The 27,223-nt window shown below is 37.4% G+C and overlaps 1 protein-coding gene across 5 annotated transcripts in view; it reads left to right on the forward strand.

The window, feature by feature from the left end:
- Nucleotides 1-1,129: 1,129 nt before the first annotated feature.
- emid1 (EMI domain containing 1) overlaps nucleotides 1,130-27,223 on the forward strand; it is a 66,019-nt gene continuing 39,925 nt past the window's right edge. Inside the window, exons 1-3 of one of the 5 annotated variants that reach the window (XM_059550951.1) lie at nucleotides 1,130-1,874; nucleotides 13,369-13,482; nucleotides 15,492-15,595. In XM_059550951.1, the coding sequence (XP_059406934.1) occupies nucleotides 1,705-1,874; nucleotides 13,369-13,482; nucleotides 15,492-15,595 (388 nt within the window). In that variant the 5' untranslated portion in view covers nucleotides 1,130-1,704. The remainder of the gene's footprint in view (nucleotides 1,875-13,368; nucleotides 13,483-15,491; nucleotides 15,596-27,223) is intronic. The other 4 variants (XM_059550949.1, XM_059550948.1, XM_059550952.1 and 1 more) reach the window with 4 other exon arrangements.

Here is a 27,223-nt window from a genome sequence, read left to right on the forward strand (position 1 = left end):
ATTTATATTAACCCTGAAATGCTTCAGTGCCTGGTTGGCATGGCTGCTTTTTTAAATGCCACAGACGTACCAAACCTAAAGTGCTGAAATGTTGCACACCCCCTCATTGTAACTTTCCTACTTGCTTCTTTTTGACCAAATCTGGCAGCAGGAATAAAGCCTATTCAGTCAAACACAGAATATAATGCACTAATATCTTTCCATTGTCAGTACCTCACATTCACATTCTTCATTTTTGTCCTTTATTTTAGTCAAACTGTAGTCAAACATGTCAAACTGTGACAAGTGGCATCCCCTCAACACCTGCAGATCTTGGCGGCCCATGTGATTGATGCCCCTTCTCCGTGCTTTGCTTATTTCTCTGGCTGTTGGGGGGTCCACCGAGCGTAGTCACCTCGACCTCAGATATAGATGAGTGGGCTGGAGTCCGTCCTGCCTGCTGAGCCAGGTGTTTAGCTTGGACGTGGACCATAGTTTTGTGGTTTTCAGAAACCCCTTAGTTCTCCTTTTTCACCAGGCAGAGGAGAGGTTCAAGTAAACCGTGTTCCCGAGGTTCTTGTTCTGTATTGTTCTCTCCCCTTGCCCTGTTCTGGATACTATCCAGACGTTAGACTGTGCTTTGTCTTCTGGAGGAGGTTTTCATGTTATGGCAGTCGAATGACTCATTAAGCCATCTGAATTGTAAGCATGTGAAGAGGCGAGACCGATGCTGAAAAGAATGCTTTAGCACTTCTTATGTTTATTTATCATATATAATGGGGGGCCACCGAATAAATAAGGGGGAGGGGGGTAAAAAATATTTTTTTCTAGATTAACTGTTAAATGCATTTGGAATGATCTTTAGTATGAAAAGTATTATACAGGCTTAAAAATAAGACACCCAAGCACTCTAAGAAAAAAAAAAACCTTTACGGGTACAACAGCTTGTTTTGAACAATTTTGAACTGTTTGAAATGTTATTTGGGGAACCCAAAATGTTCTACTTGCTGTGAAAACGTAAATATACATTGAAAATGTTTATACCATTAATTCATTAGTGGATAGAAAATACAGATTTTTTTATATATATATAGCCTATATCCAGATTGCTGGAGATAAGTTGTCGTTTCTGTGAGTAGTGGTCGTGCTTATAGGCCTTTCTGGCTCTTTTTGTATTTTTCAAATGAGACTTGCATAATTCTGATGTTTCATGAGTAAAAGTTTTCACGGGAAGAGCAGGGAAGGGGAGTGCTGCATGTGTGAGAGGACAGAGGGAGAGGGAGCTGGGCTGGGTGAAAAAAAACTACACAGGCTGTGGGACTCAAGGCGACTATAAAACAGCTTTCTTGCCCATTGTGTTGATGTAGTCACGAAATACACCGTAACGTAAAGACAGAGACGGAGATGGAGGAGTGAGGCGGGACCGGTTGCGTGGCTGCTAAGAAACGTTTGTCTTGCGGTTTGCGAGCAAACTTTGTGAGGAGATTTATTTGTGGCGGGGTCTGCCGATGACAATCCTCTGAAACTTTAACTCTCGTATTTGAGACAAAACAGTGCGCATAAACGAGACTTTTATTATTTTAATTCTCGTAAGAGAAGCGGCAAGTCAGAAATTAGTTTTGCGAGTTGTATATCTGTCCTCTAGTCACAGTTTGAACATAAGCGAGACAGTATTAGAAGAGGTATTTTACTGACTAGGGTCTCCGTATAGTTGACGCGGCTGAAATGGGAGCGGGTGACGGGCGCTCGGTGTCCGCGGTTCACCGGAGCTCTTTCCTCCTGAGGACGCTGCTGCTTCTGCTGATTCTGGGGCTGACGTGCGTTCAGGGGACGTGGGGACCCGGAGTTTACAAATACCAGACCGGGACAGCACTCCACAAAGATCAGTCGAAGAGGTAAGGTTTATATGACATGACAGATGCATCCTGTGGGACAACTTCAGAAGTTGTCAGTTGACGGTTAACATTGTTTTGAGTAATGTTTGCCATTTATGTCCACTTCAACTACTTTTTATTGATTGCTTGCAGTTAGTAAAAAACTTAAAAGATTTCCAAGGGGAAAAGTAGCCTAAGTTATTCCTCACACAAAAGCCTATTTCAACAAGAGGCAACCCGTTCGTGAATAAAGAGCCGGTTTAAGTAAATTTATTTCAATGTTTGTTGAATGTGCTATAGGCCTATTCCCAGTTTGAAAATTCAGCTTTGGTTAAGATAGTTTCTAAAATATTGTAGCTGGTCAGTTAGTTAATGAGAAGCTTGGACCAGTTAGAAACCAGCATGTTTCAAAACAGATACCAGTTTAAGATGGGTTTTCCGAAAGAGAGCACCGCAGAGTTCAATGATAACTGGTAACTTGCTATATGAACTGTCGCTTTTTGTAGATGAAGAAAGACTGATATATTGTTAGAATAAACTATTAATTCTATTCAGTTTGTGCTTCTACCTAAATTCACTGCTGATTTCCCTGCTCTCCACCTAATGCTCCTGAGTCTGACAGTCTGTTTCCTCTTTCCTGAGATGGGGGAACACCCATCTCTCCAGTCTGTACCTTTGTCCATGGTTTAAGTCAAAACATGAGTAAAATATATTGGCATCACTGTCCAGACTTATTCAAACTTCAACTCATTCATTCATTAGGATAGAAAGCTTTGGAATATTTGCACATTAATGCAGTCTTGCTTTCAGGGTTATATTTAGGCAAGGGTTTTTTTTTTTTTCAGACATAATCAACAGTATGTTTTTTTTATTTTTTGTTCAGTATATAATTTTTTTCATGTCCCTCCTCTAGTGCTGGCATTGCATGTGGTTGATTAAACTTTTTTGAGACATAACAAGGCAAGAAATTAGGCAAAACATCATCCAACATGTAAGTCCTCCACTTCTGTCCAGACCTCATCACCTTGACTGACCTGTGACCACAGCTTATTGCCTTGATCTGACCCTCATATCTTCATGTAAATATTTACTCCGTTTGGGTAAATGGCTTAGAGTTTATGTGGGTGGGGTGTCTCTGAAGTATGCAGGTGTTGAGTCGTCTTCGGTCTCTGTGCTGATGGTTTGATCTCTCACCCCCTCCTCCCGTCAGGCACAGACGGATGAAACGGACGGTGTTTACTAAACACATGCAGCTGCATCGTCTACATGCTGTGAAACTGAGAGGGAAGTTTATTGCACTGCTGTCTGATGATGCAGTGAGTAGAGGTGCCTTGAGATGCCTCGGATAGCCAGCACTGTTTACTGAGAGGTGCAATATAACTTTAGATATAAAGAACACAGTCTGTGTTTATACTTTAAACCGTGTGAAATACTCAAGATGCAGCTGCTTTGAGTTTACTTGTTTATATAGTAAATCATGTAAATCAGCCTTTTTTTTACATTTAAGCAGCGATTTATTCCTAACCTCATTTATAAAAATGACTTGTTTTTGTAAACTAGTCATTTAGGTTACCTGGCAAAACATATGTCATTATGTGTGTTTGGGCTGAGTGAGTGTAAATAAATAAATAAATATGATTATTTTGGTAATTACTAAGATGTCGATTATTTGTATTTGGAAATAATATTGATTAAATTGAAAAACAAATAAAAATACATGCAAAAATTGACAAATATAAAAAATATATGTAAAATAGACCATAAGTAATATCAAATGTATTATAGATATGGCATCTATATGTATATAGTACTTTAGTATGACTAAAATAATAATTTGTCATTTTTAAAATGTTATTTAAATGCTTTAGTTTGATTAAAATGGATAAACTTGACTAATAGACCTACATAATGTATTTGTAGCTTTTGTCCAGCACTTATACAGGTTAATCAGACTACAACTGGTCTTAGCATTGTGCACTAATTTTGAAAGATGCAAAACATGCTTTTAATCCTTTAAATATTTGATTACACATTATGTTGTGTACACTTTATGCTGTAGTTCAGCTACACAGAATCCCACTGTATGTCTGTTAGAACTGCATGACAATGTACTGTATAGATAGATACCTGCATAATTTAGTTTCCAACGCTAGAGCACAGAGAGACTGTTTATCCTGCATTCTAAACCATCACAGAGAGAGGCTAAACAGGCATATGAAGTTTTGCCATAAATCATAATTAACCCTGATCCACATCCTAACCTTTAACCTAATCCATTTTGCACATAGCCAAGACAATGCCTGAAATGTAAATGTCCTGAGAAAAGCCCCTTAATAATATCTGTCTAATTAGGGGCCGGTGAAGCTGAGCGCAGCTGGGGGTTAAGTCAGCAGCTATTTCCTGTTCTGCTCGACTTCATTGCCCTGGAGAGCAGCGCTCAGGGTGGGAGTGTGAGACTTGGGGGCCCAAGAGGGACCTTTAACTGCTGACCCATCAGCACCAACCAACATACCTCCACCTCTACCTCATTCTGCCTCCACGAAAGCATGAACTTTTTGATGCTTTAGTATTGCTCCATGGGTTATACACATTAGATGCATTTTGTTTACTGTATTTGTTTTTTTGCTCTGCATTTTGAGTACACTATATTTCTAAAGCAGGAGGAGGAAATATTTGTTATATATATGGCTATAATTTTCATTTCTTTCATTCATGCTTTAATTTACAAATTTAATGTAATTGTCCTGTGGATTCACAAAAATCTTATTAAGAAAGAAGTAAAAAAAATTACAAGATAAATTCTAGCCAGTTTGTAAATGTCATTCCTGAAAATATACCCAATATATTAAGCTATTATCTTTTTTAAAGAAGAAAATGACAGGCTTTGGTGTTGCATCTTTGTATGAAGACTGTTCAACTCAATTAAAATTCTTTTCACCGTTGATTCTTTTCAGGAATTGAGGTTCTAAGTTTTGTTTTCAGAATAATCTTAAGAAAAACTAAAATTTCTTAAAAAATGTTTGTGAAATACAAAATACTCTGGATTTTATTCCAAAGTAAAGAGAAAATGTCAGCTAACAAGAATTTTATTTCTTAAGATTGTTTTCATGAATTTAGTCCCTGTTTTGGAAAATAAGGTCTTCTAAACTGAAAACAAATGCTGCAGCACTCTCATTTTGTCACGTGAAGACCATGAAACTCAGCTCAATCAATCAAGGAATCGGTTTCAATGTGTGGATAGAGATACTTAGGGAAATATGCACTGATCATCTTCATGATCTGTGGGGTGTTTCTGTGTGTGCACTCACTCATCCATATCATCCGCTTCAGGGCTGTTTATCCTGTGAGGCCAGCCCTTAAATCCGACCCTAGAGAAGGACTGTCTCCCACCATGGCCTTTGACCTGTCCTTTGAACCATTCTTGAGCAAATTGCAGGGACAGAAAAGCTCTTTTCTGCTTTGCTTTGTCGTTCTTTCTTTCTTTTTTCTCTTTTAGTACTTTTTGATTCTTTCTTTCAGCAGCCCATTAATCTTATCCATCCCTCACTGTTTTTGCCTAGCATTGGACGTCATGAGCACCGCCTAATTGGGTTATCTTACCCCCCAGTGCATCCCAGGAGGGCTTCATTACTGACCCGATGATGAAATGCTCTCTTTCCTCCCCTTCTGTCCAGCTGCCACAGCTTTCCATTGTCTTCTTGTTCAAACTTAATTTATTTGCCTCCAGAGTCAATAATCTTTGTAGTCTGTGCTACATTGCAGGAGTCAACATTTGCGTCTCACGCGTTGGGTGTTGAAAGCTAGCATTCATGCTTTCAATGAGGCGCACTGCTTTTCCTTTTGTCTAAAACGAGACAGTTTCATGATCTTTCCTCTGGTTTGTATGCATGTGTGCGTTGTGCTGCTTTTATTTAATGGCCTTGGCTTGCTTGCTGCTTGCTGCTTACTGCCTGCTGAGTTGCACTGTTTCCAGCTCTGTGTGATTCCTGCCATCCCTTTCTGATTTTAGTTATCTCCCCCTTACAGTCTGTGCTATGATCTGTGTGCATTGCAGAGTTATTTATTATGTTTCTGGTCCCATATGTGTTTGTGAGGAAGAAAGTCAGTCTTTCGATCTGCTGGCCAAGTGCATGTTGATGCCAGTGAAATGTAGCATTGCTGGGCTGTTGAAAGCTTTCACACCTTTGAACTTGTATTACCTACCACATATCTGAGACACAATGAAGCTAGAAGCAGTGTTTAAGTCAATGAAGCTTTCATTGCAATGTGTTTTGAAAAGGCCAATAAATATAATGCTGTAATTGCTTGTGCTTCAATTGCTTCAATTCATTTAGAAAGAAAAGTATAAAAGTTCTCATTTAGCAGATGCTGAATTCAGAGTGCACTCTTTACAGGGATTGTAGAGGGGCTCAGTGGTGATTTCTAGTGCACCATCTTTTCAAAGGCGGTGTGTGTTTAGGATTAATTATAATTTAGAACAGTGGTTCCCAAGCCTGGTCCTGGGGGCACCCCAACACTGCACATTTTGTGTGTCTCCTTTCTCTGACACCAATCTCAGGTCATAGATTCTTAGATTCTAAATTCATCATAGATTCTAAATTCTTGCCCATGAGATCCACTTTCCTGCAGAGTTTAGCTCTGACCCTAATCAAACACACCCGAACATGCTAATCAATGTCTTCAGGATCATAAGAAAATCACAGGTAAGTGAGTTTGATCAGGATTGGAGCTAAACACTGCAGCTAATTGGCCCTACAGGGCAAGATTTGAAAAACCCTGTCTTAAGCCCTAGTTGCACAGGATTAATCTTATCTGGGGACCTTGTATGATTTTGAAATGACCCCCCTACAACCTGTACCTTTAAGACAATATCGGATGTGTATTAAAATAATGGACCCAAGTATTTCTTATGTTAATCAAACAAAAGAAAAAGAAGGAATCACTCGCTGCTCTTAATTAAGTAACTTCTTTAGCTTTAATGGATATTTGTTTATATTTTCTTCAATTAGTTTAGGTCATTTGTATCTTTGTATATAGTGGTCTGTCTGAGGGCTCAGCCCCGCTGTGGATGAAGTCCTAGAACCCCTGTGTAGCAATATGACCCAGCACCCAAAATACTATCAAAACACTCCAATGCAGCCTCCATTCTTAGATAAAAAGGCTCAAAGGAAACAAAAACCTTGAAAAAATTATATATGACTCCACCAAATCCAGGCCAAATTACAGAGATGCCGATTGGCATGGGACTAATATTATCACAGGACCTCGGTGTTCGGCGAAATATGGTAGGTCATTTGTGGGGGAATTTTTACTTTGCAAATTACAGACATGGCTGATTCGCATGGGATTAAGATCAAAGACAACCTCTGCAATTATTAAATAAAAGTCTATACTAATGCAGGTCTGTTTGATTAAGGAGATATGCAAAATGTGCAGTGTTGGGGTTCCTCCAGGACCAGGGTTGGGAACCATTGGTTTAGAAGAATGTGTTTATTTGTTTTTTTTTGTTTTTGTTTCCATATCTTTGAGCTTCTGTTAGCCTACATTCAACAGAAGTCCTACATTGGCCTACATTCAACAGAAGTTGAGCTATCAAATTTTGCAATAAAATTTGTCAGTCAATCTGACGTTAACACCAAACAACCTTATATTCTTTATTCTGCACCATTTTTTTTTAATTGTTCAATTGTCTTTACAGACCATAATAGTTATCATAGAGAGAATAAGAGTGTGAGTTTTATAACTGGGTTGCATAATGAGCCCTCATAAATGCTTTGTGATGGAGAGATGTTAGATTACAGGAATAATGGTCTGTAAGTACTGCTCCTCCTCTTTTAACCCTCTGTCTCTCCCTGCCCTGAGGTTTAAATCTGGATCAAAGCAGATTTCAGCTGCCTTCGCCTCTATCTCTCTGTTCAGAAAGCAGGCAAGGGGTCATTTCCCATTGAAAGGCTTTTGTGCTGTATGTTCCCTATAAATCCTCTCATTAGTTCATATGGAGCTGGACTGTGTCCAGAATGTTTCCATGAAGGTCCAGAGAATGCTATGCACTGTGTTCTGTTTTAAAGTTGAGAGGATATTTTGCATGGTTCTTACTGAAGTTACAGTTGGGGAAAGTACCAAATGAAGTCTGGATCAGATGAGAGGAGAGGGGGGTGAAGGACTCGAACAAATCACCCTGTTCACCCGACTGGCATTGTGATTTGGGGAAGTGTGGGAACTGTGTTCTGATGACTGTGCCGTTCTAGATCTCTATCTTTACATTGCTTGGACGTTTCCTCCTACTGCCAGTGAATTCAGCTAATTTCTATGCACATTCAACTTATGTAGCAGATTTGCAGGCTAAGATGATGCTGAACGGACAGAATCAGTGTGATGGGGTTCAGTGCAACTGAAATCACTGTGAAATATGGAAGCAATTATATATAATAGTTTTGCTAAGGTGAATTTACATGTTGACAGAGGTGATGTGACTGTACAAATGCAGTTCTGGTGTCATTTGCTCATCATGTCATTGCAAACCCATATGACTTTACTTCTCTGAAAAACAAAAGATGATGTTTTTGTTGGATGGAGTTTTCAGGCTTTGAAGAACATAATTTTACAATAATAATAATAATAATAATATATATATATATATATATATATATATATATATAATGTTTTTTTTATTATTTTGTTTCATTGAATTACATTGGATTTTTCTCAACCAGTCATTGCTCTCTGATTGTATGGGTATGTTTTTGTTGATTTGAATGTTTACAACAATTTTATGTGGAGTAAATTTTTTTTTTATTTTTGTTTATTTTTTGTATAGTTGTATTTATGGTAGAGTTTGGATTAGGGCTGGGATAAACGATTATTTTTTAAACGATTAATCTATCGATAATTTTTTTCGATGCATCGATTAATCTAACGATTAATTTTTTGAGACCAATTCGATTTCGATTATCTCCCCATTAATTGACTACTAACAATTTATACATGTTGATTTACATATCTGAATTAAAAAAACATGAATTCCTTAACATTGCAATATATTTTTATTGCTCTTAAAATTACAAAATAAAAGACTGACTAAGAATGCATTACTTTGCACTTGTATAGAGATAGCATTCAATAAAACCTTGAAGCCTTGAAAACACATAGCTTACTGAAACAAGCTTACTGAACACATAGGGCCTAGCTTACTGAAAAAAAGTTCTTCTTTCAGATGAAAATAACAACAACTTGATGTCTAGCATTCTATAAAAAAGGTCACCCAAAATACTTGTTTAGAGCAATTGAAAGAATACAGTAACCAATGTAAACTTGAGGGCTTTAAGCTAATACAGAGAGTGCTTTTCCAAAAAAAAAAAAAAATTAACAGTGGGAGCCAGCAGCCTGTCATGGAGAAAAAAAAAATCTCTGAATGCTCCACGTGAAACTTTGGCGTTCCGCCCTTTTTCTATCGTGTCTAATGATTTTGGTTAATATGCACGAGGGAGAGAGAGAGAGAGAGCGAGAGCAAGACAGCGCTTGTGTAGTTTGAAGACTGTGAGTGTGCGAGCGCGCGTGAAACTTTGGTGTTTCGCCCTTTTTCTATCGTGTTTAATGATTTTGATTAATATGCACGAGGGAGAGAGAGAGCAAGAAGCGCTCGTGTTGTTTGAAGACTGTGAGTACGCGCGCACAGCCGGGGCTCTCTCTCGTACGCGCCCTGTCAGGCGCCGCAGTCATTCTATTCTACATCACTCACCGATCAAATAAGGCTTTGACAGCCGCCAAAAAAAAAGATCAATGCAGAAAAACCCCTGGATTGGTTATATAACATTGGACAGAATGTTGATCCGGCCATCGCTTATATTCAGCGCACATAAGGTAAACGTTTTGCAAACGTTTTTTAGAGAAATAAAAACAGGTTGATGAATCGATGCGCATATTTTTTGCTTCGACGTCATCGATGACCTTGACGCGTTGTCCCAGCCCTAGTTTGGATGTACATTTCTGTGTTTCCTAGAGAAGGGCAAGGGTATGATTTGTGGTTTTAGGTTCAATAATAAGCAGATCACAGAAATAGCTCCATGATCTTCAGCTGTGGCCAGACAAGCCTGTGTGTTTGTGTGTCCACTCTGTGTGTGTTTGTTGGCTGGGCTGGAGCAGTTGGGCAGGTAGTGACCGGATAAGCCTGTGGTCACTCCAGTTCTTTTTCCAGACACTGAGTCCCTGGGCCTTCATCTCAAGCAGGGCATGGAAACCACCTAAAATTCATAGGCGTTGGAAATTTCTGGAATATTTAAGGGCTGGTTCTGTGGTCCACAGCACGTGTGAGAGCTGCAAATGTGTGTGCATGAAGATGGTAGACACCATGTTGCTTCTGGTTACAACTTAATTCCACGATACATAAGACATGAGACATTTAATAAATTTGTATATTATGCAAATGTATTTGTTTAACATAGCATAAAATATATGTAATTGTGTGCAATAAAGGTGCATCTCAATAAATTAGAATGTCGTGGAAAAGTTGTGAAACTCGTGTATTAAATAAATTCAGTGCACACAGACTGAAGTAGTTTGTCTTTGGTTCTTTTAGTTGTGATGATTTTAGCTCACATTTAACAAAAACCCACCAATTCACTATCTCAACAAATTAGAATACTTCATAAGACCATTAAAAAAAAAAAACATTTTTAGTGAATTGTTGGCCTTCTGAAAAATATGTTCATTTACTGTACATGTACTCAATACTTGGTAGGGCCTCCTTTTGATTTAATTATGACTCAATTTGGCGTGGCATGGAGGTGATCAGTTTGTGGCACTGCTGAGGTGTTATGGAAGCCCAGGTGTCTTTAACTGTGGCCTTCAGCTCATCTGCATGTTTCAGGTCTGATGAGTTTGCTGGCCAGTCAAGCACACCAACACCATGGTCATTTAACCAACTTTTGGTGCTTTTGGCAGTGTGGGCAGCTGCCAAATCCTGCTGGAAAATAAATCGGCATCTTCAAAAAGCTGGTCAGCAGAAGGGAGAATGAAGTGCTCCAAAATTTCTTGGTAAACGGGTGCAGTGGCTTTGGTTTTCAAAAAGCACAATGGACCAACACCAGCAGATGACATTGCACCCCAAATCCTCACAGACTGTGGAAACTTAACACTGGACTTTAAGCAACTTGGGCTAAAGACTTAAACTACTTCAGTCTGTGTGCACTGAATTTATTTAATACACAAGTTTCACAAGTTGAGTTGAATTACTGGAATAAATGAACTTTTTCAATGGCATTCTAATTTATCGAGATGCAAAAAGGTCGCAAAGTTTTATGAAATATTCAACAAAATGTATTAATTTATGATTTATTTATAACAAATAAATTATTATTTTTTTTGTGTAAAAGATAATAATATTAACACTTATATTTAAGTGTTTTATATAAAAAAATTTATAGATTTAAGAGAGACTAATCTTCGACCTGTCATCTAGCTCTAACCTACACCTAGTATTAAATTGCATCATTAAAATTTATTTCTTTTGCTGTTGTGGCATGCCATGTCATGTGTTCTTGAAAACACTGTCACAATTCCAACAAAATCCCTAAAATTTTACACACACGCAATGCAACATGCAGACAATCTACAGTAATCTAGGCAGATTGATGCTGATTATTGAGCATGTAACGGCCCTCTGGCCTGTTTTCCTGGTGTGTGATCATAGCTGTGCAAAGCTGAGCCAATGAAGTATAGTAGATATAACGACCTCCATATGTTACACGTGCATTAACTCTCTTTGAATTCTGCTCCACATCTCTTTGACTTATGTTTGCTCAACTTGAGGCATAATGGTTCATACAAAGGTCTGTTTGAGGTGAACTTATCAATGGCTCTTTGTTTCAAGTCGTTCTGTGTAAAAATCATGAGGGAGCTCAAGGGGAGAGAGATCTGATTGGTGTTTCTCTTCAAACCCACGTTCATTCCTTTCTTTTGTGACTTCTGGCATGTGCAAAGAGTCTGGGCTTGGGCCGTGCAGCTTTGTTTTGGTTCTCTGTGTTACTTTCCCCTTCTCCTCTCCTCTCCTCTGTCCTGCCTCTGGTCTGCCCCTCATCAGGGCTGGATTTGCCACTGGCTTCCCAATTAGAAAGTTCCACATTATGTAGGGCACATTTAATAAATACCGTGGCAAACTTTCCAGATGACTTTTGTCCCCCAGGCTTGTTTCTCTTGGTTGCATTTTCTGCTAAATAATTACTGAAACCATACCTTGAGTGAGTTTCTATGTTACAAAGCTGCTTTTAGGGCAGTCAGGATTTCATATCTATATGTATGTACAGAGGTGGGGGGAATATCGATCGATACATTTGTATGGTTATATTATATTGAGAAAAGGATTCCAAGTGTTGATCTTTAATCAGGGTTTGAATTTTGGTTTGGGACTGCAGATATTGCATGTAGTTTTTCTCATTCCGCATATAATAGATCAGAAATTTCTCAGATATTGATCCAAAATTTATAACGTACTCATTCTGCTAGAAAACCTTGTCAAATCTTTGTCAAATTGTATTTTGATGAATAGCTTGAGGGAATACAATTTTAATATTTACTGTATTTATTAAAATACTGTGATTTTTTTGAACAGTGTACAACAATGTACAACAGTAATGCAACAATATTGTAGTAAAATAATGTAAAATATTTTAATATTTATTTACAAAATATCAGTGTAAAATCAAACTGCCTTGCATTATTGTGTAGGCTATTGCATAACGAAAAATAACCAGACATCACCATCTAGCATTCCAATTTAAATATTTTGAAGGATTTTTTTAATGGCAAGGTTCACAATAATATATAACAATTAATGACATCTATACTCTCTTTCTCACACTCTCTTTCTCTGTAGACCTGTATTACTTTTTTTTTAATCAGTCAAACAAAATAAATTGGCAGCTGATTGGGGGTTTTGTCTGCAGTCACTCATGTTAAGTTGTTTTTTTTCTCTCTTTTTTCCTCTCTCTCGAGTGGGTTAAATGTTTCAGGCCGTTTTCAGCTGTGTGAAGTGAAGCCCTGATAAAAGCAGTACAAAAGAACCAGTCTTTCTCCCGGAGACTTTGCCTCTGCTCTGGTTTTTGGCTCAAGTTTCTAAAAGCTGTCTTCAATCTGGATGAGCAGCCCACATGCTCACACGCGCAGGACATCATCCCCCTCCGTGACTTGACCTGCTTGTAGGGCTGCGGAAATAATAAAAAGGGGTGGATGTGTGTTGCTAGTGAAAGACTGCGAAGTAAACAGAGCTGACAATGCTCTCCTGCTGGTGGTACGGATCATTTAATCTGCATAAACATCATAAAGAGTTTTCAAAGAAGATGGTTAGACTGTTGACGTACGGGCGTCCATCCAACAAAACATTGACCAGTTTTAGAGTATGTGGGAGTTGGATTTGATCATTTTATGGTGTTATTATTCTTATGTCATCAGAACCATCCAGTACAGGATGGAGGTCAGTTGGATTGCTGTACTCTGATTCTCATATTTGTCTCTCTGTTAGGAACTGGTGTCCGCAGACAGTGACTAAGACAGTGACCTGTCAGGTGCAGAATGGCACTACTCTCCAGAGGGTCTATCAGACCTGCAGGTGGCCTCAGGGATGCAATGGAGGAAGGTGAGTTTATTATCAACACACACTTACTCAGTTTTTTTATATCATTTTAAGGAGCTATCCTTACTGGCTGTGCAGTAAATGTAATGGCATTTTCCTGTTCAGTGGTCAAGAGCTTATAGGACACAGTTCCAAGAGGATCTTGTAAACCCATAATTTTCTTGCATAATATGCATGAGTACTGTATATGCTACCATTACAAAGTCTTTAAAAAAATCTCTATTAGGGCTGTAACTAACGATTATTTTGATAATTGATTAATCTGACGATTATTTTTACGATTAATCGATTTATGTACTTATATTTTTGTTTTTTCCATCCCCCCCCCCCCCCAAGTAAATTATTAATAAAGGGTCTTTATCATTCAGCATAGATTTTTAAGAGATTTTAACCATTTTGCATTGTCATATCCTCATCAAAAATATACCTGGAGTTGTTTTATTATGTGTTAGTAATCCTTTTGTTGAACTCTTCTGCAATCAAAACACTGACCCATACTCTAGCAAATTTCACAAGGAGATTTCAAATAATGTTTTCACCATGGCAGTCCTTAGAGCTCCTAAAGTAGTTTAACATCCCGAACGAAGCTTATTAAGGAATCTTTCAGAACATATTTTCACGAAGAATAAGAATAAAACAGAATAGGATTGCAGTGCGTTGTATTTTATTATTTACTGGGAAACAGCTTTATATCTTATGCTGTGAAATTGTAAACAATCCTTCGAATAAAGTGCCAATGGCATGAAACCTGAATGGAACTCACAATTTAAAGTAAAATCCATCAGAAGGTTGTCCAGAAAAAAAAAATCGGACACACACAAAAAACCTGCTGTGTGAAAAAGAGCAGTGAATACTTAGAAAAAAAGTGCATTTCAAATATCTTTAAACATTTACCCCTCTCATTCAGTCATAATTAGGCTGCACGACTGAATTATGAACTGGTAAACGACAAACTGATCACATAACATATTTGTAAAGCTTTAAATGTTAACTGTTAAAAAGCAATGTTATCAGCTTTTACGACTAAACATTTGCAAACAACATTGTACTGGAGAATCTGCACAAATAAAAGTCTTATGGGCCGTTCACATATCGCGCCTAAAAACGCGTGGAAAACGCTAGGCGCGCCGCTTTCTGCTCCTTTCCCAAGCGCTCGGGCAGAAGCGCTCCTGATGCGTCTGCCTTTGCTAAGCAACCATGACGTGCTCTCTCCTTAAAGACGCGGAAATTTCAGCAAAGGATAAATGGATTTGCAGCTCTAAAAATCGCTAGCAGTAGCTCTGCTACTAAATTTATTTCAAAATGGAAATCCATATACAGCTATGATCAGCTGTTCCTTCATCTTGGCTGAGCTTTAAACATTGTTACGGGAAAGGATGAAGCTGATTATTTAGTTCTTGTCACATGACCCGCGGTGCGCTTGCCGAATTCTGAAAAGTTGAAATGTTTTTAACTCGATGCGGTGCGGACGCGCCTGGTAAAATGGACACGTCGCGACCGCGTCGCTTCCATTATGAGCGCGCATACTGCGCGCCTACATTGGAAATAACGAACATGAGCGCGCAAAAGACGCGATATGTGAACGGCCCCTTAAACAGTTCAGTAGTACAGGTTAATCTTCTTTTTTGAAGGCTCAAAGTAAAGTACTCCCACATCCCGCTGAATGCTGCAGAGACGCTGTTTTGGGAAGCACGTGACATAAAACGAGGCCAGCTATTGGCTATTCGCTACTTCTCCTGTTGTACTGGCTGAGTAAAACCTCCGGTGGCTCATTACTGCCACACTTTGGTCACCGCAGATTTGAAATATGCCCGAAATTAGCCGCTTACGGCAAATAAGTTATTTAGCAACGAATCGATGACTAAATTAGTTGACAACTATTTTAATAATCGATTTTAATCGATTAAATCGATTCGTTGTTTCAGCTCTAATCTCTATAGTGGGATTTTACTGTAAAAATAAAATAACAAACGTAAATTTTATGTGAGTTTGTGTGTGTTTGTGTGTTGCAGTTATCGCACTGTGGTCCGGCCATCCTACAAAGTCGTGTACCGCACCATCACCTCTCTAGAATGGAAATGTTGTCCTGGATACAGAGGACCTCAGTGTGAGGAAGGTAAGACTGACTGGTGACGTTAGTTGCATCCCAAAACATAACTTATTTATTAAGAAGTAATCTCTTTACTGTGCATGTCTTTTTGTCAGTTTTGGGAAACCTACCAAATTAAAAAACGTATAAAGTAGTCAAACTACATTCAAGCTGCTCTTTAAAAAAAAATTTTTTCAGAAGGTAAGACTATCAGATTATGAAACATTTTTAGTTTTTTGGCCCAAAACGATATGAATCTTAATTATGGTGAAAGCATTTAACTTAAACTAATAGAAACATTCCAATTTGAAAGCAGCATTTGACTAAATCTGACTAAATATTTTAATATCAATTATTTTTTTAAACATGAAATGCATAGGGACTGTGTATTTGTAATAGGTGTATTAAAATAAATCGCCTGAAAAAACGGAAAATGAATCTGACTTCCCAATACTACTTGAGAGAGAATATATTTCCTCTTTTACTTGGCTGTAGGCACGACACACTATGACAAAAAGCATCTATATAGCATTTCATCATGATACTCGTTGGAAAATGTTGCTGGAAAAAGCTACACTATTTTGGAGACAACTGAACTGCTGTCACATGGCAAAAAAACTAAACAAAAAAACACTGTAGCATGGCTACTCCTAATAGATATTCCCCAGCATGCTCATAGTGCAGAACTAGACATGATCTAGGAATGGGAAATGATACACAAGTGTTTGGGGTCTACGATGTAAGCATATTTGTTATTTAATGTTTATACAGGCTCACAAAGGGGGGTACCGCACAGCTAATGTCCTGCCCTGACCACAGTTCACGTCTCACTTTGACTTTGACTTCTTCTTGTTCGCTCCACTGTCTCTGTTTGTAAATCATGTCCCACTGTCAGGAGAGCAAATAGTGGAGAAGACAAAAGAAGAGAAACAGGATGGATGGCTATTGTGAGACGTGTGTGTGAGCAAGTGTGTGATTTAATGTGAGCGCGTGTCTCAGCTGTTTGTGTGCTGTTTCTGGCTGCTTTGCTCTTTGACTGTGTGTGTGTTTGGCTGCATTCTCTGCGTGTCAGCCAGAGCCTCATTGTGAGTCGTTCTGGGAGTAACTGTAAGGACCAGCCAGCAGTCATGAGAGTCTCCTATCCTCTCCCAAATTAACCAGGTCTTGTGTGATCTGGCCAAAATTGGGCTTTCTAAGCTGTTGTTTGAACCAGCTGTACCCACTGACCCACTAATAGTTTTTAAGTTGGGTTTGGACACTTTTAATACTGCTAAATGATTTAATGTGGCAGGCATTGCCAGGGTGGCAAGTCTTCATTTGACTGAACTTTAATTTACTTTTATAGACAGGTTTGGCTTTAATGTGTCTTGTAAATTGCTTTGAGGGATCTTAATGGTGTACTGTTTCTGTCATGTGGTTGTGAATGTGTGTGCGTATGCGTATGCTAAAATCTCAAGTAGTAACTGTATGCTAACTTACTTTTCTGTGTGGCAAAGTGGTGTTTCTTTAGCCTACAGCCAAAGACTTTGTTCATCTAGAGCTATTTTTCTTCTCTAGGTAAGTTAACAGTAGCATGTACACTTTAATACATTTTCAGAAGTTTAGTTCACTCAAAAATGAATTTTTTGCATAATTTACTCTCATGCTGCTCCACGTATGATTTATGATTTTTGCTTTGGAAAACAAAAGGCATGTGTTGCAAAGCTATATTTCAGATTTCAGTTAGGACTTTATTTAATGGTTTATTTATATACAAATATTGTTTTATATTTTTTTTTATGTTGTTTAATGCAGACTCCATCCTTGAAAGCAATGATGAACTTATATTTATTCAGTGACTGCTCAGATGCATTCTATTTAAATAATTACTAAAATGGATAATTCACCCAAAATTAAAATTCTGTCATCATTTACTTACCCTCATGCATTTATAATGTCTTGTAATGCATTGTACAATCTCATAAATAATTGTAAGTTGTAACCACAGTTAATACATTATAATACTTATAAATTCATTGTTACACTATGCATTTTAAATTCAGTATAATTATTTACGACAAGTTATAATGTATTACAATGCACATTATGAATAATTATGATGCATTATACCCTATAATCATCCTTTATAATCCATTATACATAAAGGCTTTAAGTGTTACCGATATTTGTACCGGAGTTATTGTTGCCCCTCCATTTAAAGCTGAACCCTCAAAATTTGGTAACACTTTATTTTAAGGTGTCCTTGTTACACATGTACTTACTATTATAATAGCAATAAATTATGCATAATTTCATGGAAGTAACCCTAAGCCAAACCCTAACCATAGTAAGTTCATGTAGTTAATTAATATAACTCTTAAGTACTTAAATGTATAATAACTTTGTAACAAGGACACAAATCGTACATCTCTAAATAAATTGAAAGTCTTAAGAGATTTTGGTTAAACTATTTCTGCTATCAGATTGATAAAAAAAAAATACAACACTGACCATTTATTAGTGCTATTTATCTCATAGATGCACTCTATACAAGTTACTGTGTGAACTGAGTTGATCTGGTTAACGAATCAGTTTGATCCAAGATGGCAAATCCAAACTTGATTATTGCATTAATAGTTCCTTATTTTTAAAATGAGTTTACTTTTATCTGGAGATGAAACAGCACAGACAAACCCACACCCACACCGCCAACCGAATTCTAATCGGTTCTCTTTTCACCCAATTACATACCCCAAAGGCAGCAGACATCCATGAAATGATAGATAAAGTGGGTGAATTAAGTTAAAGCAGTTCATCATATGAGAGGGATGATGAAATGGAGAGAGGATACCGCCTTAAGTGGTACACTGTGAGGCCTGTGAACATTAATGTCTTATCAGTACCATGTGAGACAAACTCTGATCACAGACACCCCTGAGTGGAACTGACAGCTCCGTTCTGTCTCTTTCTGTGTCCCTGAAACCACAGTTTACAGTGGGCTTTAGCACCCTCAAGACATGCGCACGTCACTAATGCAATACACTGTAGCTAGGAACAGAATCTAGAAAGCATGTTGTGTGCAGTGCAGGAACATTTATTAGTGTCTGGTATATCAGACCGTGGAGAATGAGCTTTATTCTCTTATATATATGGTGAGATGTACTGGCCAGACTTCCCCCATATCATCTTGTTTTATAAGACTGTCTTTCTCTGTTTGTGGCTCAAGGTAATTTCCATGCACACACAGTATGGGTTGTAGTTTGAAATGTAAAGTGTAATGGCATCTCAGCGCAGTGAATCTGTGTTTTTTTAAGATCAGTTAGTTGTGTTCTGATGTGTGGAATGAGGAAAGAGAAATATGCTGCTTCTGGCAAACAATATCTCTTATACATCATTTCCACTTTAAAGCAGAGCTATTAATATAAGCCTAACAGAACAACTCCTTAGTGAACAAAAACTACTATCTGCAGATAGCAGTTCTGTGATACTGTATAATGTTTCATTGGTGTGTAAAACATCAGTGTTTTTTTTTTTTTTTTTTTGTGCTTAACAATTGGTAGTTCTCTGTTTGATCTGCAGTTTATTTTCCATTGGGATATTAACTGAACAGGCCTCCTTTAAAGAGTTGATTGTTGATTAGAGATACCAAAGATTTGTTTTCATTCAGTTTCAGCCCAAACACGTCTTTGCTCTCATACTTGTTATCTCTTGTTCTTTGCTCATTAGTTCTCCCTCTCTCACCGGTGTCATCCGAACTAGTAAAAACATTACATCACCGATAAGACACAAAAATATATTTGAAGTAAATGTCAAGCTTTTTCATTAAGATCAGTGTCCCACCCTTGATTACACATTCACACACACACACACACACACACACACACACACACACACACACACACACACACACACACACACACACACACACACACACACTGAAAATCTTGATATGTAGCTATTTAGTAAACACCTGAGGTCCATTGTTGTATGAGCAGATGTGATATAGTTTTGCTGTCTGTTTTTACATACAGTGCTCTGTGTAAGTTTTTCAGATGAGGCAGTTATTGTAAGGTGCTCACAGATTGAAGCGCTCACAGCATTCAGTCACAGACATCCAACAACTGTATCCAACGGACATCCAACCGTAAACCACTTGCTACTTTTCTCCTCCTTTTTCTACCCCTGAATTTTTTACTTTCTCATCTCGTCTCTTTGGATAAATGTTTTGTTAGATAACACTGAACTGTAATTGTAAGCAAGCTTTAATGGATATATCCTGTTATGTATGTCTCATCTGTAAAGAATTCATTGGAACTGCAAGCAAAATAAAAAAAAACTTGATCACTAAAAAAACCAAAAGATTAAAATGCACTCAACAAATTACATCATGTATTATCCTGTAAAAACAAAATAATGTCTATCAAGGCTTTATGTCAACATTTTGTTCAGCCATATCTGTTTTCAGTTCAGTTTATTATTTCAACAGAGCTTCAGAGATTATGTTGTTAGTAAATGTAATATCCTAACACTTGTTAAATCATTATTTCTCCCATCAGTGTCTCAGTGTTTTTAGAAGAAGATTTCTCCACAGACCTTTGGTGTTTTATTTCAATAAATGATGAGGATTAATTCTGAGATGTTTATATTTATACACATTAACTCTTTACCCTACTCAAGTGTGGGTGTGTGTGTGTGTGTGTGTGTGTGTGCGTGTGTGTGTGTGTGTGTGTGTGTGTGTGTGTGTGTGTGTGTGTGAAGTAAAAGAAATTGACTGACAGTCAGTCAGTGAGTGATGGAGAGGAAGTGAACAGCTTGTGTATTTGTCCTGTGGGAGGACGTGTTGAATTAACACGCTTGTCTCAGAAGTGCGAAGGGCCTTGTATCAAACTCCGCCCCTCGGTCAAAGTGAGGCTGTGCGCTTTTGATGCACTAATTACCAGCTCGGCTCGCAGGCATGCGACTGGTGCTTTATAGCCACAGAAATGTAATCTGTGTTTTCACAGCTCACTTCGGCTTATTGGGGGGTTCCATTCTAAGCTCTAATGCTTCAAACATTTGTTAGTTACACACACTCACTATGGAGGCAGTCAGCTGGGACTGGTTTTTTGGCTCTTTTTTAAGAACACTCTTCATACAGTCATGATTTAAGTTGTCCTTAATGACTTGGGAAAGGGCCAAACCCTCAGGCAGAGCCTCATGCCTGTCTTTGTTTTTGCCAGCCAGCTTTGTGTAGCTGCGGTGTGTTTATGCTCCTCAAGCGAGGCACTGCATGTGTGTGAGCGTGTGTGGGAGATATGAGGTGTCAAGAAGTGCATTGTGCAGCTGTTGTGTGTCTGTGTGTATTTGTACTTTGTGAGCATCAACTAACATACTGAATGAGTATTATGAACACACACTTTGAATTAATATTCTAAAACACACTGAATGAATGAATAATCTGAAAACGCAGTTTGAATAAACATTTTGAATGAACATTCTGAACATACTGTGAATGAACATTCTAAAGACACACTTTGAACGGACATTCTAAACACATTATAAACAAACATTCCGAAGACACACTTTGACTTTGTGCAAATAATAATAATAACATATGCATTTTACGTATTTAGCACCTTTCACACAACTCAAGAACCGAGATGCACCCACATTATGAACACATTCTTAATTCACATTACAAATTGCCCAGCAGTGGCCTATGAAGTCTTATTCTCTCATTCACCCCATATCTTCCATCTGTGTTACAGTAAACAACTTTGTAAGTTGTGTGAGCTGTTTGTTATTCTAAATTCTTGCTGCCTGTTATGTATATTGTATATTCGTGATGTACTGTAATTATTCCCTTGTTTTCCTTTCTCTGCTCAGAGCTGTCCATTTCTTCCCAAGGCCCCAATCAGTCTGCAGGATGACATAACCCACCTGCTGAAATGAGTGTGAAATCTATGTATGCTTGTTCGTCTCCGTGTAAACCAAGAAACTTCAGCTTTAACAGCCCATCATTCTACATCCCATCACATAAACTCGAACAGGAAGTGTTGCATTGGACAGGGCCCCAATGAAGGAAGTGAAGGTCTGGAGATGGAAAGAAACAAATGAATTGAGTATAAGGAAGGAAAGTACATATTTATAGAGGAGAGATTCTGTTTTTCTTCACCCTGAGGTTGCAATTTCAAATATTTGCCTTAGGCCTCGTTTACACTGCCAGTTGAATGTCACCCAATTCTGATTTTTGGTCAGATCTGCTCTATGACAGTGTAAATTGGAAAAAAATGCATGCATTCAGATATTTCAAGATCGGTTTCAGGCCTCATTCATATGTGGAAATAAATCGGATAGAAATCAGATATGTGCCAATGCGACTGTCATGTGAACAGGCATATCAAATTTTCTGAGGCATTTCGTTCTGTACGTCATTTAAACTGCAACAATTTAATACTTTTCCGTGGATTAATGACATCATATGTGTCCCGTGCTGGCAAAATGAGTTTAAATTCGCACAGGCTATTTTGAGCTACAGCCAAAAAAAAAAAAAGACAATTCTCAGCTTTATTTGTACACTTTCTGAGAGGATTACCTTTTCTTTGTTTGCTTCTTGCACTGACTGCCATCCGAAGTGCGTGCATATAACAGCGCTTCTGACGAACCCGCGATCCCGATAAATACACACATATACAGAATTACAGTATTTCAGAATTCACACAAACATAATCTACTCTGTCTTAAGTGAATGCCTGGGGAACTGTTTGGGGAAAACATCTGATGTGTAAAATTATATTAGATCCCTGCATTACAGTATAGGACGTCCATATCATTATCATAATGTTAATCTAACAATAAAAGAAAAGAGGGAATCACTCGCTGCACCTCACTGAACAGCTTTTGTAGTTTTAATAATCAATTTATTTGTAATGAACACACTTAAGTTATTTTTACATGAATTTAAGTGGCCCAAAAGAGGTGCCGGTACTCTGTTATAGCCTTTATATATATATATATATATATATATATATATATATATATATATATATATATATATATATATATATATATATATATATATATATATATATATATATATATATATATATATATATAGAGGCTATAACAGAGTATATATATATATTTTTTTTTTTTGATGACTCCCCTCATCCCCTGAGGTAACAACAACTATATTGAAGGGGTTTTATATACAGCAGTCAACAGACGACCTTATAAAAAAAAAATTAGTTTGTGGATTTGCTTGAGCTAGAAAGAGCTACTGAACATAAATAAAATGTGCAAAAGGATTTTGAAAAAATACCCTTAGGGCTGGGGGGAGTGGGGGGTAAGGGGGGTGTCTGCGGTCTTGGGTGACGGGATGGGGGGCTTATGATATTAGACTTCGTAGCCTATAATAAAAGATAATGAATTTCAAACCTTAACTAAACACATTTTTATTCAAAGATCAACCGTCTGTCATTACTCTTTAGTCTGCAAAAAGAAACAACAACATTAAAATCATGAACTCAAATGTCATTGTAAAAAGAAAAAAAAACAATCACTGTTGTAACAGTGCGTAAATCAGACCTTTCTGTAACACTAATGAGCTTAAACGTATTTTTTGTACACAGTGCCGCGAACTGTCAATCACTGTACGCGTGCATCACTGTCCCCCTCACAGCTGCAGCGCAGCGCTCTCTTCATCAAGCTTTAAAACAAAAAGGGGACAAAAAGGTTGTATTGTCTTTGTGCATATAGATTAATTAGATAAATGAATATCCAAATTCGCGCCTAGCCGCCTACGGTATTTTTTTAGAACTTAGAAAAAAGATGCTGCAGCCAATGAGCAGCCGGCAGGGGCTGGTTGCAGGACAACTCAACCTCCGCAGACAGTTTTTAATGTTTATCAGACAATAACTACTCAAGATTTTGCTTTAGTATAATTTTCGGGACAATTAGGGCCAGATTCGGGACAACAGTTTAGATTTCGGGACTGTCTTGAATTTTTCGGGACGTCTGGTCACCCTACCTGAAAGAGCTACTGCATTACTTCATTAGCTTGCGTCTGACCTGCAGCGATGTCATTCTGACTTGGTGGGGTGTTAGTCAGCGAGTCATCTGATTCTGACCGTGTTCTTTAAGTACTCAGAGTCTGAAGTCAGGAGAGCATATTATGTGTTGTTCACTGTATTTGAATTTTTACCGAGCCTAGTGTGCGCGTTTCACACATCCTCTCAGGGCGGCCACGTTGAGTTGTTACTGACAGCGGCTAAAACGGCGCATGCGCTTTTCACTTGTAAAACTCAAGGGTGTATGGGTAAAGTAGTCTCTGCTCTCGGTGGGATGAATTAGGAAGCTTGCACTGTGAAGGGCGCTCTGAAAAGCGGCAGCCAGGCAAAAGATTAGAACCTCTATTAAAACAGATGTCCAAATGAGCGTACCGGTATGCTAAAAGCACGTTCTGGGCGCACGGATAGGTGGCGGTACGCTCAAGAGCTATATTTGGAAGTGGCGGTACTGAGTTACCAGTGCGTACCGGCCCACTTAAAGCACTGCATGAATGCTTTAGTTTAGATATAAAATGATAAAGGTAATGCATTATTTGTTTCTTTCTAGGCTATTTGTTCTACTGTTTTTTTGCATCTGTTCTTATTTATAATAGCAAAGATAAAACATACAGTATATATATAAAACACGGGCGATGTTTCAGATGGTATGGCAAGTGTAAACACATGAATAGGATATGGGTCACAATTGAAAGAATGTGTAAACGGACAACCAAAAAAACGGATGTAGGCAACAAATCAGAATTGGGCATCAAGACCTGCAGTGTAATGTAGTTTACTAGCGCTCTTCTTTTTCTAAGGCCCTGTTTACACTAGTGCTTTTTTTTTTTTAAACAACATTTTAAAAAGAAAACGATCCTCGTCTACACTGGCATTTTCATTGAGTTTCAGAAACGATCTCTGTCCACACTACACAACCAAATACGCATGTCACATGAGCATTCATTCAGGTACAACCATAGAGATATAGGTTTAGGTACAGTCGATTCCCTGTTATTTAGATGGCGGACGCTTCTACGTGCTTGGAGTGGTTGAATAGGGAATCTAGAAAAATGGGGTAAATTAATGATTTGACAATCTTGTTTAATTTAAAATATACATTTTATTAGTTGTTTAACAATATTTTATATACAGTTTATTTTATTCTATTTACAGTTCTAGTTTTTAGCAGTTAGAAATTAACAGTTATGTGAAGATTATTGACCTTCTTTTTTTCTCATTACAACTGTCTTCTTTAACTCAATTACATGGAATTTAAAGGAGTTTTTTTTCTGTAAAACTACTTTTGAACTATTTGTTGTGAAAGTGCTGCACAAATAATTTTTTACTGAATTAAGGTGTATAAATGTAACAGTACTTTTTGGTAGAAAGTTGCTTTGGTACAGTGACACTGTTAATGATATTTAATTTAGTGAAAAAAATCTTTTAATAATATTATATATTTAATAATATAGTAGATTATTTATTTATTTATTATTTAGTAATTCTTTTTATATAATTTGTATAAATCTCAGACAGGTTTGTTAAATAGTTTGTCAGGTCTTCATAGGTAAATGTAAAACCTGCTTGAAGAGGTTGTTTCACATTATTCAGGAAGTCACTGTTTTCTTGCAATATGAGGAAGAAACATCTGTCTGAAGATGAAAACAATAAAATAGTACATCTTGTGAAAGGCACAAAACCATCTGTGTAATATCATGCTTAATATCTTAATATAAACATAGGAGGACTTTTATTTTTTAAGGGGATTCACTCGTAAAGGGATCGTCATATATTGGGGGCCTTGGCATCATAAAAAAACACCTGCAAGAATTCTCAGCCTTAAAATGTTCTACCATTTATTTCTTTTCAATTGTTAAATGCATTGAAACAAAGGTTTGTTGGTACGCATACATCACATCTTGTTGGGTCGTTGTGTTTTGGTTTTATTGTTGTATTTTTATATGGCCCTGTAAAACTTAACTATGCACTCTGCCACATGAAATGGCATTGCAGTGTTTTATATTAGAAAGAAGATTGGAAAACCTGAGAAAAACACAGTTTCTTTGTCTCTCATTTCCCACCTCCCTTTCTAACTCCTGTGGTCGTCTGAGACTGACAGACAACCACAGAAGTCTTCATCTGCGGCGAGCAGTTATGATGTCATTCACATATTCAAATTATTTTGTGGTTGCGAAGAGCTCATTTAATCCTGACTCGCTGATTAAGCAAAGACATAAAAACCAGTGTTTCTTTGATTTCATTTGCAAACATTTGTAAGTGTGTGTTGGTGTGTACATACTGTATGCGTCTGGATCTATGTGTGCTTGCGTGGTGGTGTAAAGATGGTTGTGATTATTGAGGCTGGTTTTGGATGCGCTTTACATAAACTCATGCTTATTAGAGCCACGCTCCGCGGCAGTGTTGTAGAAACCTATTGGATAAAAGGATTAAGAAGAAACCGGGTGACCGCAGGGGGTGTTCTGTTACAATAAACTGCAGTGATTCCCAGTTGTGCATTGAGGGCTGTCAGATTGTATCTTTGTTTTCTGCTTAAAGATTATGTTTGAATTTACCCTCATTCACAAAAAGTATAGAATATGAAAGGAAATGTTATATTTTCCTCCAAATGTTATTTGACAGAGCTCTCAAAGTAAATTTACACTCCTCATATATTGTATGCTGAGTGACATTATATGCTTAAATGAATAGAGTACATTATTATAAGTAAGCTTTTGTGTCTTGCCACATCACATATAAATGCCTGGGTGAACAGTTTTGAATGTACTTAGAAAAGCACTTTTTCAGAACCCGGCGTGAATTTCTTTTTTTTTTTTACTAGTAGGATAGTAGAACAGTATATGTGTCAGTACAAATGATAAAGTCAGGCGTAAGTGACTGTTAATGTTAATCTGTTGTGTTGGGGTTTTAGCGACAGCATTATTGCATTTAGAGATGATGGAGGTGCTGGTGCTCACAAGGATGATGGAGTTGCAGTATGCTGTGTGCATTAGAGTTTTCTGCCTGTGGTTTTGGCCAGGAGTGTGCACAGTGCTGACTTTATCTTAACAGAGCAAATCGGTGTCGGAAAAAAAAATCCATCATGCAATGCAGCAGGAAATTTAAAGAGAACTTACCATTCACTGTAGTTGCCCTCATGTCATTCTAAAATTGTAAAAGGCACACAGGATATTTACAAATAACTTCACATGCATAAACATAAAAAATAATATTTTGAATGGTAATTCATATTTAAATAGCCATTTGTCCTAGCTTGTCCCTAGTGAAAAATAAATATACTAAAATAAATTTTAAACATGTATTTAATGCTTACAAATATATTTACATATTATATACTTAATTAAAATACCTTGCAACTGTACTTTTGGTATATTAAACTGGTATACCTAAAGTTTTCTAAACTGGAACAACTAATTTTGTACTAAATTCACTTTAACTTTGTGTAAGTAGTCATGAAGTCTAACTAAAGATATACTGAAGTATATTTGATTGTGCTAAAGTAAAACTATTGCATGTATACTTCAGGTACACTTTAAATATCTTGGATTTAAAGACCGATATTATTGAAAGATCATACAATTCTCATTAGCAGTGACATTCAAAAACATTTTTAGGTTTAAGATTAAGAAAT

Source organism: Carassius carassius, chromosome 5, assembly GCF_963082965.1.
Source record: "Carassius carassius chromosome 5, fCarCar2.1, whole genome shotgun sequence".
NCBI lineage: Eukaryota > Metazoa > Chordata > Actinopteri > Cypriniformes > Cyprinidae > Carassius > Carassius carassius.